This window comes from Dicentrarchus labrax, unplaced genomic scaffold (assembly GCF_905237075.1).
Source record: "Dicentrarchus labrax unplaced genomic scaffold, dlabrax2021, whole genome shotgun sequence".
In the NCBI taxonomy this organism is placed as follows: Eukaryota; Metazoa; Chordata; class Actinopteri; family Moronidae; genus Dicentrarchus; species Dicentrarchus labrax.
Window position 1 is genome coordinate 21,837,759 of NW_026136723.1, and position 19,925 is coordinate 21,857,683.

Consider the following 19,925-nt stretch of genomic DNA (forward strand, 5'->3'; position numbering starts at 1 on the left):
TATATATTATAACATTTTAATTTCCTATAATACAATATGTTCTAGGCCTGTGAATAAAAACAATCCAGACAGGTTTGAAATAGGAGAGCAATTACAGAGATGAAAAAAACAGACCACAAGAGCCAGTGTTTTCTTGTACCTGACCCACTCTAAAAGATAAGCTACTAAATGCAATGATCCATCTCAACTCAGCATTTTTCATCCATTCCAGTGAAACCTCGCTGTCTTCAAATAGCAGAGCATGAAAGCCTCCCTCCACTTCCTCAAATGTTCCTCGCTCCTCCATCAAACTAATTTCGCCCCCGTCCACCACAACACCTCACGAGATTTCCTCTCAGTATATCAAGGGACATGCGATACGTCCTCCTCCTGAATCACTCTAAGAAATACAATCTCCTGAAAGGAGGAAATAAAGTCCGAGCATAATCACAAAGATGACATCCATCAGTGGCATTATTTCCTAAAACACTCTCTTCTCTCTACCTAACCACCCACCTCCCCACTCCACCATCCTCTCAGCCCCTTAAGCTCCTATCTCACTAAAGAGCATTCATAAAATGCTTTTCAGCATTTGACATTTTCCATTTAATCAAAGTCGGTAGGTAAAGGTCACGACGGATCACAGGTGGACAGGCGGACCAACAATTCTGTTATGATATAATGTATCAATTTAAAGTGGATTAATATCCCTGGCGCTCTACAAGCTTGACCTTTGCCCTCTCAATTGGAAAGTTTGATAATATAAACCAGGCTGAGAGGAAACTTTCTCCTGCTTTGTGAAAGGGCAAAAAAAAAAAAAGACACTGTAAAAAGCTAGCTTTTCTTATGCTGCTGAATAACTCATGCATATTAATTTTGGACATTCAAAAATGGAACATGCTAATAATCCGTTGCTTTTTAACTATGCACCTGCCTGCATAAAGTGTAGGTATTATTTTACTATGACAGTAATTTGAGAGGGCATTAGCATGATTAAGCTTTTGGACTTGATGAACGATAATAATTCTTGAAATTATCATTATCTTCTCATACTTTGTGTTGTCGGCTTCAAATAAAAAGAAAAATAGTCCCAAAGAATAATCTGCTCTCTGGCCTGTCTCTGAGCAGACTTGCATCATGCTTTCAGCTGCACTTTAGAAGCATGACTTCCTTCCGAAAGTAGAATAAAAACAACCTTTTTTTTAGAAGGACAAAGAGGTAGGAGTGACGAGAGCAAAACAGAGCACCCACCCACATTGACTTGGAAATTATAGGTCTGTAGTGACAAGCGGCAGGGTCCTATCGACTGGACAATCTTCAACCCTCAAATAGCAGCAAGCGCTTTACATTTCCTCAAAGAATTTTTCCAGAGGGATTTTTAACACTTTTAAGAGCAAGATGGCACCCGGGGACAGGAGGAGGCCACTAGAAGGGGGTCAATGCGTCCTTAAGAGAAAACAGGATTGGTCATGGAGCTGATGCAGACTTAAAGAGGGGGACTTAGGCCCTGCAAAAGCTTTCAGAGGTACTATGGCTTCTTGGCTTTCTTTTAATAAGATCCAAGCTGGGCATGGATACAGAGTTCATTGATAGAGGGAGGTGAAAGAGAGAGAGAGAGAGAGAGACTGGTAAAGGAATATAAAGGAAATGACTGGAGAGATTAATGGAAAGCACCCTCCTATCTCACACACACACTTACATCCTGGTTGCCCATATCCCAGTAGGGTCTCTCTCCATAGGACATGACCTCCCACATGACAATGCCGAAGCTCCAGACATCTGAGGCTGAGGAGAAGCGATGGTACTGGATGGCCTCCGGAGCAGTCCACAGCACCACACTCTTCCCTCCGTGCTGCAGGAGAGGAGCCGGAGAGGTAAGACACAGGAGTAAAAGGGTGTGGAGAGTTCACAAAAGTAACGCTTTAATATTCTCTTTGAAAAGCTTTGAACATATTTTCAGTAGATCAAAAGAATCTTTAGAGGAGCAGGTTCACCTTGAGTGGAACCAAAAAATATCCAGGGAAATAAAGCAGCTGAAATATTTTTTCTGTGACAGCTTAATTATATGACCTCAACTGAACCCGACATGACATGTGTTAACTCTCATTTGGTCCAAGGCTCATTAAAAATATCACCCTTACATGTGTCAACTTCCTACCAACGGGCTTTGTGCTGCTTTTGAGGGTCATTCATTAGGAATGGAATGTAAAATATCCAGTAAAATCCAGTTGACGTTTTAACTGCGGTTTTCTCTCACCAGTGTGGTGTAGATAGCCTCGATCTTGTCCTCCTGAAGAGGTCTAAAGCCAGATACCTTGCAGCCTAGGTTGGAGTTAACCAGCACCTGAGAGTGGGAAAACAAACTGATTAGCATTGGTTACATTCGGGGGGGAAACAATCTCAGTGTGAGAGCTCACCACCCTGATGGGCAAAGCTCCCATTGCACCAGGGACTGATTGATTGTTTACAAGAACAAATGGTCCTGTTCTTCATTTTCCGCAACATGACCACTGCATTTTGCAGTTTGACAGACAGGCTCTTTTAGGAAAATGCCAAACAATGAAATCTGGATGTGACAAAACAATTTGGACAGTATGGTCTCGTCATTTTCAGCTGTGTGTATCACTCCAAGAAAGAAGAAAAACCTGCCGGCAGGTGATTGTCAAAGACGTCTGCAGACAAGAACAAATTGTATTTTGTAACCCACCTGTGGAAACTTGCAAAAGCTTGAGACATACATCACCCTACACCCTCTCCTTTATCATCCGCTCCCACCTGCTCCCTTACCTTGTGTGCGGCCAGCCGTTTGTGGACGAAGCCCATTTCAGTGAGGTACTTCATCCCCGATGCCACCCCAGTCAGCATATCCATCAGCTGCATTACACTCAACTGGCCCTCGTGTTTCTGAGGTTAGGGGAAATAAGGAAAAAAAGAAGATGGAAAATGAGAAAAAAAGCAAAGAAGAACAGGGAGGGGGGGAATAAAAAGTAAAGGATAGTAGAGAGGAGAGGATGAGTGTACATAGTATGCATGTAGTGATCCAAAAAAACTGCGACACATCTGTTACTATAGTACAATGTTGTGCTCACTGAGCTGAATCCCTTTATTTGGAGAATAAAAACAAACAGGCCATTAATTCATATCATTATAAACCATGCTGCAGTGGTTCACAGAGCAGAGGGGCACAATAACAGTTTACACACGCTTACAGCATCTTTAAGCAGAAAACACTCCATTTGTGGAGTTAATTATGTTACATTTTCCTTATTACTGTAATAAGCACAAGTATTGCCGCCCTAGGACTGCGCAATAATAACAGTAAATTTAGGTTTATTAGAATAAAATACCTAATGGCTCAAAAACAGACAAGATTGATGAGGCTTAAATTGTGTTATTAGATGATGAGAAAACATGTCTGCATGTACATTTCAGATGAATGCATACAGATAAAGACAAAAAAAAACGTACCCTAAGGAAGGAATCTAAGGCTCCGTTAGACATGCTCTCCACTATGATCATCATGGTGTTACCTGGTGAAAGACAAAGAGAGCAGGACAGCAGAGTATACGATTAAATGAAATTGCAGATTAAAATGAATAAAATGGAGAGAATCGAGGGGAAAAAGGAAAGTGAGAGGTAATAGAGACAGAGACGGGGGAGGGTGAGAGAGAATAAAGTGAGTCTAGTCCACTTGGCAGCACGGCAGGCATTGTGCAAAGCCATTCCTCACCCAGTGAACTGTGGTGAAGTCAGGAGAACCTGTGTGCTGCCCTGGCTGTCTCAGCAAGTTTAACGACCCACAAACACTCACTCACACACGCACACACGTGCACACACACACACACACACACACACGGATCAGTACAGTCCAGGTATGCACTTTCATATACACTACACACATGCATGCTCACACATACACACTGTGCCCAGGCACAGATGGCAGGGATCCAGCAGAGCTATGAAGTGCACAGAGGAGGAAAATAAGACTGCAGCAGTTGGAGGAGAGAGGAAAGAAGAAGTGGATTATGGGAGGTTGAGACAGTTAGATGAACCTTGATAGATATGTAAACAATTTAATATCTAAAAAAAATAAAAACCCTGGTATTGTAATATCCACAATTCGTGGTTTGCCAGTATTACTGGGCTTTCAGGAAACTATTTGGAAAGGTGACCAACAACACTCAGCACAGAGACACATAAAATGTGTCATAAAATGCCAGCAATCATGTAATTAATGCGAGTTGGAGAGTGAATGTTGAATTCTATCATTTGTGTCAAATGGTTACCTGCTAAAGAGGATGTCACATAAGTTTGCAAATCCTGACAGAAATGCAGAGCGAGGAAAAACTGTGTGTGTGTGTGACAGAGTGAAAGAGAGAAGGGGGTGGGAGGGCGGAGTAATAAGTGCTCTCTCCTGCTGCACACAAACACAAATTCATCCAGTCATAGGCACTTCTAAGTCATGATTTGAATACATATTGAAAAGCAAATCCTTGAACTTCACTGTAACCGAGAGTTTCAAACTGTTTTCAGATTACATTATAATGTATGAATGCTAATACATTTGTTCAAATATACAGTGAATAGAGTTCATACCATGGCCACTGAGAATTCTGGATTCTGATTGGCTGGATTAACTTTTAGTAACCAGACCAGTGTAACAGCCAGTTTTAAACACGAGGTAAATACATTGTGGCATTGGTGCTTTTACTTACAGTATGTACCACTGCCTATAATCCTGGAACTCCCCGTAAGAAGGTAGCGCAAATGGTGGGTCATAAAAGCAACATATAGAGAAGGAAAGGGTAGAAAGGAAAGGAGGACGCTTTTCGACTTAGTGGTATGCGCCCATGTTTTCATGTGGCCTTGAATTATGGTGGGGATGATTAAATTCAGATTAAGAGAAGATTAGTAAAGAGGTGGGTGCTGTTTGCAGGTGGTACAGGGATGGAAGAGGGCTGGGTGAGGATCTGGTGGGGGGTAAGTGATGTAAAGCAGGTGATTTGTAGTCTAACAGTCGGTAGGTGTGTGTGTGTGCTCTTTGTGTGCACGGATGTGTGATTTCATGCCAAGTGAGGAGGCAAGCAAGCAGGTGTGTGTGTGTGTGTGTGTGTGTGTCAATGATAGTGAAAGAGAAAGTGAACATATGGGACTGACGTGTGTGTGTGTGTGTGTGTGTATGTGTGTGTTTGTGCACGTGATGGTGGGAGAGATTGGAGTGGATCTCAGTGCCCCGCTGGGTCTCTAGCACCAATTACTGTACCCTGCACATCTGCTGCCATCCTACTGAGCACAGTGTGTTCGGGCACCATGCCCACACACACACACACACACACACACACACCACACTGAGCATCACTGCGGCAGTAACAAAAACTTCACAAACTCTTTAAAGCTTCTCCCTTCACCTGCCATTCCCATTAACCTCTACCTCATCTTCTCTGTCTCTCATGTCTCTTTCCTCCATCTCCTCCCTTCAAGTCCCCCCCCCCCCCTCCATCCTGTTTTCGCTCTAGGACCTCAATTGCTATCTGTCAGCGGAAAATGGGCCTTGATGTAGCTCAGCTGCTGCTAGCGTATGGCATCCATCGCACCACCCTGCTCTCTACTCTTCAACCTTTTCTTCTTTGCCATCCCCCCTGTCCTGGCCTCTTCACTGTGGGCACTGACCCCCTCCATTCGTGTGATATTGAAGTGGTCGGAGTATCGCAGCGCTCCTCCCAATCCTCTCTCTCCTGTCCATTGCCCTTTTGCTACTCCTCCAGTTTTCTTCCTGTTTCTCTCCATAGTTACAAGAAGTGATGACCCCCCATCCGAACGTGTGATATTGAAATGGTCAAATTCCAATTCCTTGTTTTATCCTATTCTGCTTCCCTACAGCTTAACTTTCTTTTTCCCCATCCCTTCTTTCTTGCTAATGGAGGTGATCAGCCCCCTTTATGATACTGAAGGTGGTCAAACTGTCCCATTTTTCCTTTGATCCTTCAATACTCAGGATGTATCCCCCCCTCTATGCTTCCTTTCATCTTCACCCGCTCTCCTTTGTTTTCCCATTCTTTTCCCAGTGGTATCACCTTTACTTCCAAACTGCCTTTCACCTTCTGCTTTCTGCTTCATCTCCCTCCCATCCTCTTTACCGGTGGTGATGACACCCTCCAGCCGGATGATGTTGGAGTGGTCAAACTGCCCCAGGATGCCAGCCTCGCTGAGAAAGGAGCGCCGTTGTTTGTCAGAGCAGCCGGCCCTTAATGTCTTTATGGCCACCGGCAGCTCTCTCTTACTGGGCAGCTTCAGGCAGCCACGACACACCTCCCCAAAGTCTCCTGTAAGGGGAGACAGACAAACAATGGTCACGATCCCTTATTGATCAATGAACAACCACGGGGAACGGAGAGAGAACAGCGCAAAGTGTTGCAGGTCAGACTGATGATATGTAGCAATATCTGTGCACCGATGAAAAGAAAGTGAGAAGGAAGGTTGGTGCAGAATCAGATGGGAGAAACACAAACATATTGAGGAGGAAGAGAGATGACGCAAATGAACAGACACTATTGAGAGAGAGAGAGACAAGGAGAGACATGAAATACAAAGGGATCAAAGAAAGATCAAAGATGGGGTAGGGTGCAGGTGAAACAGTGGAACATCAAGTAAAGCCGAGGCAAATATAACAGCCAGAACAGCGGAGCTCGATTTTGGCAAAGATCAGTAAGATGCCAGACTGATTGAACTGGTTTCTTCAATTTGTCTGAAGGCAGGTTGAGGGAAAGTGCAAAAATACCTTGAGGTGCCTCAAGTTTATTTCAGCTGTTGATACTCCCTACTGTTTGCTGTCTTTGCTACTACTGAGATTTAGCTTTCTATATTTCATACATGAAATGGCAGCAAGATTAGGAATTCTTTGGCTTTTGTTACCATTTTATGGTATACTGTGGTTACACTGTGCCGTACATGCAATTGTTTTTATATTTTTCTATACACAATGATGCTCATACTCTGCTTTAAATTTGAAGGGACACTCGTGAAGATCATTTTACTCGTCCGAAGGAGTACTCCGCAGCCTGCAATAACTGCAGAATGGCTTCTGTGGCTTTGAAGAGAGCTTTCTAAAGTCTGAAAAAACAACCCTAATGTTCTCATTGGGGTTATCTCAGATTGGGCTTCAGACTTGTAAACTTTACCAGCAGCCTGTGTTATGAACTTGGGATGTGGAGTTTGATAGACATGGGAATTTACCTGGCAGGGAGGGTCTAACAAAAGATGCTATTGAGATGCATTCTGGGAAATATAGTGTCCACTGTTTTAGGAGCTTGACCCATAATGAAGACTAAAAGCCTTTGCTGTTTCAAATACTAAACTGCCAACGTATCCCTTTAAGGGAGCAAAGACTTGCAAAGACTGCGTTGTTCCCACGCCCAATCACGTACCTGTGTGCACAATTCTCTCTATTTTGATGCTCGAGTTGTCCAGCTCCTTGGCAAAGGCGTGCACGGCCTGCAGCAGGTCCTCGCAGGTCTCTGGGTCAATGTAGGTCCTCCGTGTTGGGATCTTAACTGAACACACAAACATACGATCACTCACAAAAATGTGTTTAGGACTGCACTGGTGAGTCAATACTTTCCACATTTCATAAAATCAACCGGACAGCAACACATAACTTCAAGTCCACATGCTTGTCTGTTAAAAGGAACACATTATAAGATACAAGTCTGGAGTCTGAGAAGCAAAATGTCCACATGAGGCACAAACAAATAGATAAAAGGAGCCACTCTCAGATTCAGATACCATTAAAATGCGTGTGACCAAATAAAGACAGATAGCTAGCCAATTGTTTTGTTAACATAGAGAGATATGTGTGGCCCTGGCAGTACCTCTCTCTCTCAACACAAAGGAAAACAGTTCTCATGTCTGCATCACTTTGTGATCTATTGAGGCTACAGTCAGTGGAGAAATTGGTATCTCTGCCTCCTTCAACAAAGAATTTCTCTCCATATGATTGTTGAACATTAGACTGAAATGTTGTGTCTTGCTCTTTGATCCAGAGACTGAAATCAATGCTGGAGTTTTACCATTGATGTTTGAGATAACTGAGACATTTACTTTGAAGTTTAACGTGCTTAGCCAGTTATCTGTGGTTATAATAACCACACGTAACCCAAAAATACGAAATACTTTGCAAGTAGCCGATTTTTTTCAGACTGATACAAAATGCTTCTGCTTATGTATTCATAACTTATGTATTCATAACATGTCCAATTCTCAGTTTTTGTTTGTTTTGACCTTGCGAACTCCAGAGGCAGAGAGAAAAAAACCGAGATCAAAAGGCTCTGAGTGCTCAAATCTGACTTTGGGTTTCCTCCACATGGCTTTAGTCAGATCACAGGGCTCTTCCACAAGGGCTTTTGTCTTTTCTGCGTGCCTCCAAATGTTATCTCACTAACACACACACATACACACATATGCAAAATAACAGACACACACAACATAATCTTCAGTCAGAAACTGGGACAGGACATAATAGACAGTAAAATGCTGAGGCAGAGAAACCCTAAAGCCACTGTACTTGTAGCTGGCTTGCTGCTTTGTTGTTAGTTTAAGAGTTTGGGCACTGCATGGCATTCCAAAAAACAATGACAGCTTGGCTACCTCAGCAAAAAAAGATCTACAAAAATAACATTACTCTTTGACTTCTATCTACCCTGTGACATTTGATAAATCGTCTAATTATAATAGCCACATATTGTGGGATAACAACTTCAACCTGGAATATAGAAACCTGGAGTCTCAATTAAACATATTTAAAGTGTTTCATGTTGCCCTATGCAATCTTTAAAAGGATAAAAAAGGTTATTATTAACGATTATCTTGGCTGATTTCTTTCAAGGACCTCTATAAAGCTGCTTCTGTGACACTAATGAGACAAAACAATTGGAAATTTCAGCTGACATTTAAAACTGAAAGTGTGTAATATTGACCCTAACTGTTTGACTGTACACAACCAAACAAAAACCTGGTTTCTCAATGAGCCTCTTGTTTTCTTTATCAACTGCCTATTGACCAACACTAACTAACAAATTAACTAGCCAGCAGTTAGCCAATAACCATTAACCAATGGACTGTGGTTTTCAATTAGACGACCTCTGACCCTTGTTACTACATGCTAAGGCTAATCTTCCAGGAAAAGGCCTAGTAGTTTTCCCAAAATCTGGGGAGAAGCTCTTAAATGTGATTACAGCTCTAGATCGACCTCAGGGATCCTATACGGGCTGCCTCATAACGGCTTATTGATCCAACACACACATACATGCACACGTTTGCTTGTGTGTCCGAACAACACACACACACACACACACACACACACACACACACACACACACACACAGATATGTTTGTGCACCCACATACACACATTGACAAATAAAGCCAAAAGTCCAATTATGAAGCAAATGAAACCTTTTCTATTCAAGACCGAGGCTGAGAGGAGGATCGAAGACTCTTTTCTGTCTAATAGGGTTTTCAAACACACTGTTGTAGCTTAAAACCAGCTATGTAGCACATGTACACACACACACACATAAGAGGGGATGCTCACATGCCTAATGAAATGAACTATAGGCTGAAAATGGCTGCAAACGCTCAGACACATATATGTCACGCTTCATTGGTCCTGGGGCTGATTAGTTTCAGGGTTAACTGTGTCACTGCAATGAGCGATTGAGGGGAAACTGAAGCATGTTCACACTTGGCTGCATAATCTTCAGTGGACTACAGATTGAGCACACCCAGTGCCAAATATTTTCGTTCTAAACCAAAGGCCACAAACTCTTTATAACACGCCTTGTTATCTTTCTCCATTCATTTCCCCAGACATCTTCTCTCTCTGTCTCTCTCTAACATGCAATCAAACTCTGGATGATATCTAAAAGTGGTCCGTTAATGGAGATTGCAGATGAGTCTTTTCTCCAACCCCCCCCCCAACCCCCTCCAACCCCCTCCATTTTATGTTTCTAGGTCACATACTGCGACATAAAACTAATGTTCTGAGCAGTGTCACTTATGATGAGTCTCTCCATCTCTGCCAACTCACCTCCTCATACTCCATCCCACTTCCCCTCTTACTGAGCCCTCCGCTCATTCATTTACCCTCCTCTCTCCCTCCTTCTTCCTCTTACTTCATTACTCACACACTCATTTATTCACTCATTCGTGCTCTTCCGTGTTAAACTTTGGTCACAGAGTGTGTTTTAAGACTCTTGCAGGCATACAGATGGGAAAACTTTTTAAATCAGGCTTACATGACAGTCGCTACCTTACACACTTCACATTTTCAGGCAAGGCAGACACCTGCAGCGCAGTGAGAGCATGTTGTAGTCCACATACTTGGAACAGGAAGTGGCCCAAGAGAGTGTGTGTGTGTGTGTGTGTGTGTGTGTGTGTGTGTGTGTGTGTGTGTGTGTGTGTGTGTGTGTCTGTGTGTTGGATAAAGAGAACAAAAACGTGTCTTTGTGTGAGTGTCCGTGTTCTACAAAAAAAGGTGTGTGTGTGTGTGTGCGTGCGCTTCTGTGTGTATTGCGTGCTTGTCAGCTGTTGGCATGTCTTTGTTTGGGCAGATTTAATTCCCAGCCGCATGGCTTCGGCTCATTATTCATCAGGCATAGTGCTCCAAACCTCTCCAGAGGGCTCAGCATGCTGGGAGATTAAACAACGCAAATGAGCGCGCACATGCGCGTACACACACACATACACCACATTAGAAAAAGCATTGGCACGCACACATACACACAAACAGGAAGAGATATGTCAAACTACTTCCATTCTGTCACTGTCAAACAAAAAGCCTATTGAGAGCGTTGTGAGCAGAGTTAAAAAAAGCAGCATTTACAATCTTGTACAACATCACATACAACAATATTTAATGTCCGTTTTGGAATCTCTGCTTGTCTCGTTCTGGAGCTTTTACCCTCTTTCTCTTTCTCCCTCTCCACCCCCCCTCCGTCCCCTCATCTCCAGCTCTTTATCTATCCCCTCCTCCTGATTTCAATCTCTACCCATCAACCTCAGCCGCACACACCACCTAATGGAGTGTGTCAGTGTGCTCAGAATTGGCTAAGCATGCACTCAGAATTAAGAATTAATGCCGTGGCGCCAATGCCTCAAAAGTCATCTGTTATACAGGCGCGTGTGTGTGTATTCACATGCATTCCAGCACATGGAATAGGAAAGACACCTCCCCCTAATCTCCAGAGTTTGAACACCTACAGTTATTACAAACATCTGCAATACAATAGAGTGATCACTGCTGTCACTTACACTGGAAGTAAAGTTCCTCGTCTCCCTCTTGAGAAGCTTTGCTGTAGCCGCATTGTCTGTGAGGAGAAACAAAGACAGGCATCAGACAGTGTTTTATCCCAGTCGAGAGACACAAACAAATACAAGCATCAGATGCTGTTTATCTTGGAACGTCGCAGACTGTATGGAATGTGCAATAACTGTGAGATGAGAGAAAGTGAAGACAAGAGTATTGATAGTGGAAATGGAAAGGATATAGAGAGGCATTCAGACCCCTGATGCGATGGCACTGATGAGCAACAGAAAGATCCGAGGCTGAATAAGTGGAAATCCAGCCTGATTTGACTGAGCGAGTCACAGACACACACCGAAAGGCCTGGAATTGATACTCTATTGTTGTTTCAGCCTGATGGGAGTTTTTATGAAAAAGACAAATACACATACACGGGCAACTGTACTTTCTACATGTATGTGCACACACGGTCGTTTTTTCATCCCTGGCCACCACAGGGGGTCTATAAAGGAGAGAGCTCTCTATGATCTGACTGTTGATGGCTTTTCGGCTTAGAGGAGAACTTGGCTCTTTACGCTCACATGCACACAATCCACCGAAACACACACACACACACACACACACACACACACACACACACACACACACACATACTGTAAGTGACAGATTAACAAGTGATGAGCAGACATTCTGGATGACCAGCACCATGCTTACTTGGATTAGAGAAAGGGATGAACAAGACAAGAGGGATACAGCAAAGGAATTGAAGTAAGTTTTGATGGTAAAATCTGCAGTACATCAGAGGTTCTTCTAGCAAACAGGGTGCTGATAAAATTATAACTATATCCCAGATATATATGGAACTACATGGTCATAAAGTGATTAGAGTTTTCCTCCAGTTACAATCTGAAGTACCCTTTGCAGTCTACAGCAGCATTTTAGTTTACTGTGGGGTTTATTTAAAAACACGTGTTTGTACATGTGTTTATATCTGAAAGCTTTATACCAACAGGTGAACGTTGAACATAATTATTGTGGCTGGTTGCCATGTTTTCAAGGACGCCGACTTGAGCTTTGATTGCTACGTGTTACTTGAGGACTGATGACACCGAGGTTCACAATCTATGTATAGGAAAGTCAAGGAGTGAGGCTGCCCATGCACGTGTCTACAGGCATGGGCCGTGCGTTTGAGTCAGTGTGTTATTGTGATTGTCAGAACACATCAGCACTTCAATAAACCGGTGCACAGCTGAGAGGGAGTTCGCAGACAGCCTGACGGACTCACTTTATATGTTTTAAGCATGTCTGTGTGTGTGTTCGTGATTGTTCCTTTACGTGTGTGCATGCATATGAATGTATATGTGCGGGGTTACACACCGTGTGTGTGTGTGTGTGTGTGTGTGTGTGTGTGTGTGTGTGTGTGTGTGTGCAAAGGCTTGTGTGTGTGTGTGCAAAGGCTTGTGTGCATTCACAGGATTGTGTTTTCTTTTTCTTTTGCATGTTCATGTCCCTGTGAGTGTTTGCGTGGGGAAGATGTGATCGAGGGTGAGCCTGACACATCCCTCAGCCTATGTAGCAGCAGGGTCTGAGACAAGGTCGGGACCCTGTCTGTCAAAACACACCAGCAGACACATGCAGCACAGATCCTCAGGGCAGGAGATACCAGACAGGGGAGAAGAGACAAGAATTAATAGATAAGGGAGCACCGCGGCAAAGGGAGCAAGGGGAGGGGTAAGGACATGACGGTACCAAGAGAAACAAGATGCAAGAGACCTAAGGGGGAAGAGAGGTAAGGGAGCAAATGGGGAACATGACAAGGGGATGAGGGCAAAGCAGTGGATAAATCACAAAGAAAAAATGCAAGGAAGTCGGGAGATGGAAGCAGAGGAAGTGATAAGAAAATAAGAGGTTACGGGTAAGAGGATAATTGGGCAGAAGGGTATGAAAGGAAGGGGAAATAGTTGAAGAGGCACAAAGTATAGCCCATAAAAGTACATGGTTAGGGGCAGAGGAAGAAGCAAGGAGAGAAATAAAGGATGGCAATGAGGAGTGCAGGGCAGGAACTGCAGCTAGGACATACAGCAGGAAGAGTTGACACATTGACGAGGCAAATTAGCAAAACAGCAAGCAGAATTACAGAAATAACAGATTTAAGGGGACAAGGCGAGTGATATGAAGGAAGTGAGGAGACAAGGAGTCAACCGAGGCTTGGAGAAAGGAAATAAGGAAGAAAAAGAATAATTGGCAGGGCTGCATGGAGGCAAAGTCGCATGACTTGATTCTATTTCCATTACCTCTTTTGAAATGTCACAGATGTGACAAAAATGAAATAGCAGATGCAAAGTAGCTCTTTTTGGTGGGTAGCTTCATTTTGGGTATGAATTCAACGGTAACAGTCTCCATCACATTTTTTAAGTTCATTTCAAATACAGTACTGAGGATATAATATGGAATTGGGCCAAACAGCTTGACAAAAAGGGAAGAAAAGGGAGAAATGATTTTTGGCTTATTATCATTCTCTTGGTATGAGAAAGGCTAGAAACAGAAGAAAAAGAAGCACAGAGGGAGAGAGAAGATATGGCAGGGCAATGGGGAGGAAATGAAAAGAGGAGAAAGAGGTGGGGAAAAGTAGGGAGGAGGAAGGGAGTGCAGACATGCCAGTGTACCTGGGCATCAGCTGTGTGAAGGGAGGAAGAGGAGAAAGAAGAGGAGGAGGAGGAGGAAGAGTGGAGAAGGAAGTCGAGAGCAGCACCACGCTAGCAGGAGTTACATTGGAGGAGCTCGAGCAGACACTGCTGGGAAAAAAACAAGGGAGGGGAGGGGGGTGGGGGTACGAATGTCAATTCTGACTCTTTTCATTACTTTAAAAGATGGTCAGTCAACACAACTTTGGATTGATGAGTAGATTCCTTTGTCCCTTGTCTAATCATTGGAAAATGGTGGATGCTGCCAATAAAACATGCAGTAATGATTATAGATAGTCATTACTATGAAAACATACTGTATATTCTCTATTTTGAAAATATATCCTAAAGTCTATTAAACCCTCACAAACCTGGTTCCAATTTTATGCTTTTTTACCAGAATTCTGGACCTTTTTTTTAAAATTTCACACTTCAGAAGAACCAGATGGCAGAAAGAAATTAGTGGATGCCAAAACACTGAACATTCTGGCCAAACTCTGTCGCTGTCAGCTCAGCCTCATCAAATGTTAATTTTGGCAAGAATTTTTGTTTTAGTTTTACTATTTATGTCGGATTTTTGAATGTGCATTTGATTTTAAATAAACAAATGTAATTACTGTAAACTAAACTTAAAGGTTTTTAACTTAAAATGTAAATTCACCCAAATAAAAATGACTGTATCTTGTATTACATATTTCTGTTTTTGTAAACAAATAGCATAGAAAAACCAAAACCAACAATGTATTAGTCATTCTGTAGACTCATGGGCCCATTCCCTACTCAAGATATAAATCTTTAAAAATGGGTCACAAATATATACTTTAATTACTAAAAAGGTTAAATAAAACAGCTGGATAATTATTTTAACATTATTCAAGTGTTTGTTGGGAACTACTCCTATTATTGTAAATAAGGAACCCGTCACCAAGTTGAACAGGTGGCTCAGGGGTGAGTTTTTAAATATTTTTTGGACAATAAAGGAGCTCTATAACACAAAGCTATATCAGGCTACAATACTTGTTGGTTGGATCAATTGGTCGTTGATTGATGGTTTTTACTATTTCCATGGAATTTGTTGTCAAGAATAAATATCCTTTAACTGTCCATAAGGCTAGATAGCACTATGATTAACTGGGCAACTGTCTTTGTGGATTAACTGAACCTATAAACATTTGATAAGAATTGTGTTTATTTATTTACTGAATGCAGGCATTTAAGTGCATGCAGTACTTTTTAATTATACTTTTTGAGAACTGAGTGCTGGGCATGTGCTTTCCTAGCTGCACCTCATTGGCCAAAATGCTATCTCTAGCACACAGCTTGCGGAACAGCATTGAGAAATAAACGCAGACACATCAGAAGAGATAGGGTGTAATGTATCTTTCCCAAGGGATACATTTTTGGAAGGGAACCATGTTAAGGTAAATGTGCAAAATTGACTGGCTTAGTTTACTAATTAGGTACAGCCAAGTGTTTCTGTACAAGCAAGCAATAAAAAATATGTAGTTGTTTATTCTAAAGATTCAGCATTTCCTCACAAGTCATCATGGTTTTGGATGACAAAATTACCACTAACCGTACCATATACTTATGCATCTCAAAGGCAAATTAAAATTTCTGCTCATTTTCAAGTGAATTACCATACGTGCAGCCCACACACTAGTTTTCAGGAGAGAACTTTAAAGCAAAAAAGGAACAGATGCCATGTAAATGAAGCCTATTCACTGCCTGCTTTTTCCTCTCCATACCTGAATTCTCCTCTAAAATAAAGTGCGGTTATGGAAATAATATGAATAATAGGCGAGAGAGCTGAAATAGAATCCTAGCTGACAGGTAAAGTGAAGCAAAGGGAATTTAGGCCAGCAGACACTTATGTAGGGCAAAATACATGGAAAATTAGGGAATTTCAAAAAGCCATAATAAGTTTTATCTCTTCATATGACTCTGGTTTATAAGATTCAATGCGGTGACGCTGTTGTTTTCCTACATTGCGAGGAGCTGCTCCTTGAAAATCTGCACTAGAGGGATCCCTTCTGATTGCATAAACCCCTCGGTAAAGGTAAAGACATTGTAGTTTTCGGTTTGGGTTAAGAATCGTTAACAGGTCCACATTAAAGTAATGATTTATTCGTCTGTGACTAATGAATAACAAATGGAAACATATATCCAAAATTGATACAGAATGATGATGATGATGGTACAGAGTGGAATAATGGAAGATGTATCTGGTGGTGGGGGGCTTTCTGAGACATGAAAGCACTGATCTGTATAAGACAAGCAGGAAACTACACTACTGTGCTTGAGACCTTTTCTCTTGGCCTCCCCATCTCTATCGTCTTATATTTTCCCCATCGAAACCCACTTTTTGTCACCGTGTCGCCAATGGCCCTCAATGGCCCTATGATTTGACCCTCTGCTTTAATTCCCGCTTCTTCCTTTCTCCTTGATCTCCTTTCCATCTCCTGCTCCTGATAACTTGTAACTCACTCAACAGATATAGGCACACACACACACACACACACACACACACACACACACACACACACACACACACACACACTCAATCACAAGACACACAAATGCCCGCTGGTGTGGCCAGTGAAGGGTAAATAATCCTTGTGCTGACCAGTTGAGCCTGGGCTTTTTGGAGAATGTTTGGGCAATGCCCTGGAACTCTATCAAACTCTTTCAGGGACCAATGGACTGTATGTGTCTGTGTCTGTGTGTGTGTGTGTGTGTGTGTGTGTGTGTGTGTGTGTGTGTGTGCTTACTTCCATTATTATTCCCCACATTATTTTTACTGAGTGTTGTGAATAATTTTCCATGTATATCACGGTAATGTGGCTATGACTCTTACTGAAAACCCTGGCAGCAGGGGGATGGGAAGAGTCCAAAACACACCGACTGTGCAGCAGCAAGTAACACGGCGGCCATTATTAGACACCTGTAGCATCAGATCAGCTACAGCATGGAACTTCAACAAGACACGACATATTATGATGTATCATACAGAATAAAAAATTAATATGGAATGCTGCACTGCATGCTTTGGCTGTGATTTCACTAGACTCCTAACCCGAAGAGCCAATCTCCCGAGCTTTGGTTCGCTTGAGAAATGTGTTTTATTACTATCTTTATCTTGATGTTGACAATGACATCTCATACCTCAGTGACTTTCACCTCGTCCGCTGTTACAGGTATAAGACTCAAGTGAAATGCATGATATCAAACCAGATGAGTAGTCAGTACAGTAGCCCGGATGCACCAATTGAGAAAGCAAATCTGAAAAAAGCGGAAAGAACTATTGACCGGCAGAAGCACTGGAAAATAGGAGGACATTGGTGCATTCTGGTGCAGTGTGGTATATCCACACATGCTAACACATCCCTTTACATAGAAAACAATGGGCAAGTAATCTGTTGGTGTGTTTTGGACTTGTAAAAGAAGCAGAGTGAACATGCTGCTGAGACATACCTTGCATTAAAAGTGAGACATTAACCAGATTTCCTGATTCCATAAATGAAAATGCATGCCTTAAATGTGTACGACTGCCTGTATCCCTGCCTTCATGTGTGTGCAGCGGGAATCATTTGCATGTGTCTGTGTGAGCAGACAGATCGATGTAACTGAGCCCCTCAAGCCGAGGCCGGGAGGCTGGCTGTCTTTGGAAACACGAGAGCATGGTAATTGAGGCATCTAGCCATTCCCTCTTTGTCTCTATGCAAAACATGAAGAGCAAGTTAATGGTCCAGCAGCAATGAACAATGGAGACCACTTGCAATGAATGCAGCGATGGGAGTAAAGGAGAGAAAGATAAGCATTATTATTCAGAACTGGGATGTGCACGAGGGGATGATGCTGCCTTCCCTCAAAGCAACAATGTATTTAAATACTTATGTGTGTGTACTGAGAGTTAGCACATTCTTGCATATTCTGTGTGTTTCTACTGCAGTGCTGTTGCCTTCACACAGCTGAGTATCTATGTGTCAGTCTATGCGTACATCTGCTCCCATATATTCCTTTATGGATGTTTGACTGACAGCAGTTTGTATGGGGCTCCTGTGAGTGAATAGAACCCATTTCTACACCTGGTTGACTCCATCATTGCACTGTTTTGTGTGCATCTGGAGTTGGTCCGGTGGTCTCTATATCACAATCCACTCTTTAGACAGGTAGGTGTATCCGTGGAAAAGGTACTTTATATGGCTGAGAGGTTGCATGAATGTAGAGAGTGTGTGTGTGTGTGTGTGTGTGTGTGTGTGTGTGTGTGTGTGTTTGTTTGTAGAGGAAAAGGGAATGCACACTAACTTTGCCAAAGATGCTTTCACAATGTATCTGAAAATCTCCCTGGATAAATATGAATTGAATGCTAGCCAAATGAAATGAAACAAGAAAAACAATGGTTTTCTGGCCATGGGTGTACGTGTGCAACTGTGTGGGAGTAGATATGTGCTCCCTGCTCATGTACTTGCATGTGTGATGGAGTATACAGTACAAATGTGTGTGTTTCTGTGTGGGCGTGTGTGAGGCGAGCTGGCAGATTATAGAATTGGACAGGAGTCAAAGAGCAAAGTGGTTGGAACGCCAAGCAGAAATGCACTATACCCCCTCCTCCCCTCCCTTTATCTGCTCGGCTGAATAAAACATGCAAGTATATGGCAAGATATACTCGGTGCAATAAACAAGACAATAAGACAATCAAACATGCGTTAAAGCGCCTGAGATGACACAGAATAACGGCACTGAATTGAAACAAGAATGAAAAGAAGAAAATGAAAAATTATTAATTTAGTTTAATTTATTAATGTGACACTTGCCACAAAGACTGTCAAAAGTAAAATTTCCAGTATCACAAACTGTGACAAAGGAGGTGGTGCAGATTTCTAGATCTAGATCAATTTGCACATTTAAAGTCTTAATTAACAATTGATACCAGACATAATGGGATCAACCTCCATAGCATTAAAGAATTTGCTGTTTATCAGTTAAGGTGTTTGTGTAGCATTGTGTACTTGGTTATTTATTATGTTTGGCCATATTGTCTTTAGTATTACATCGGACTATCGCCTGCTCTTATTTGTAAGTTAGCCCCAAACATAAACTTTTACAGTAGTCAAAAATGGGTATATATATTTGTCTACTGAAATGTTCCAGTTATGTGTAGAAATTGAACTGTAGTTAGGTGCAAATGGTCACTCTTAAAGTCTCTTTGGTAGTTGCTTCCTTCTCCAGTCCATCCAGAGGTATTACTGCAGAGACAATGCGGTAGCAATGAGGCTGCAAAAATCATTTAATGCCTTATATAAAGGCAGTATCTTAAAACTGTGTCACTGCAGTTTTTTAACACCATGCTACCATAACACGTAACTTGCTTAACCTAATTTTATGCTGGTCATCGCAATTCATTCATCAAGTTCTAAAGTTGACCCAAATTGACCAGGCTGCCACTTTAAATTAGAAATACAGAAATACAGCTTCTTACACCAATTGGTGCAGTCTGAATGGCCTCTTCCTTCCACTGCAAAACTCTCCAAATTGAAAGAATCTTAATTTAATAAGACTGAGCTGTAAGCTGAAAAAATAGGTCACAGTGGAGGAAGTCATTGTGGTTACCTGCAACTCTAACTTGCTTCAAGTTAAATACTGAAGTTCTCTTTAGATCTTTTTGGAAATAAAATAACAATTTTGGGCTGTCAACCCTAATCGTGTCAAGCAAGAGTTCAGGCTTCTTTAGAAACTATTGGGCTGTGTAAACCATGTGTCAGCCGTTACGCAAGTGACACTGTTTTAATCTCCCTCTCTTCTCTTTGCTGTTTCACAATTCCCACTTCTTCATGTGAAACCTAATTAGATAGCAAAGAACTCTGAACTCCTCGCCAAAAAGAAAAAAAAAAAGATCAAAGACGGTTTTGACCCTTTCAGCATTTCCCCCTTGACACAGACAGCACCATTATCAAACAGAT

The 19,925-nt window shown here is 42.1% G+C and overlaps 1 protein-coding gene across 5 annotated transcripts in view; it reads right to left on the minus strand.

The window, feature by feature from the left end:
- LOC127358299 (ephrin type-A receptor 7-like) overlaps positions 1-19,925 on the minus strand; it is a 140,468-nt gene that overhangs the window by 2,911 nt on the left and 117,632 nt on the right. The window contains exons 9-16 of one of the 5 annotated variants that reach the window (XM_051391283.1): positions 13,945-14,073; positions 11,287-11,342; positions 7,404-7,529; positions 6,117-6,302; positions 3,448-3,509; positions 2,767-2,883; positions 2,237-2,323; positions 1,679-1,831 (exon numbers count right to left, since the gene is read on the minus strand). In XM_051391283.1, coding sequence (XP_051247243.1) covers positions 1,679-1,831; positions 2,237-2,323; positions 2,767-2,883; positions 3,448-3,509; positions 6,117-6,302; positions 7,404-7,529; positions 11,287-11,342; positions 13,945-14,073 — 916 coding nt within the window. Of the gene's footprint in view, positions 1-1,678; positions 1,832-2,236; positions 2,324-2,766; positions 2,884-3,447; positions 3,510-6,053; positions 6,303-7,403; positions 7,530-11,286; positions 11,343-13,944; positions 14,074-19,925 lie in introns of all 5 variants that reach the window. The other 4 variants (XM_051391282.1, XM_051391281.1, XM_051391284.1 and 1 more) reach the window with 4 other exon arrangements.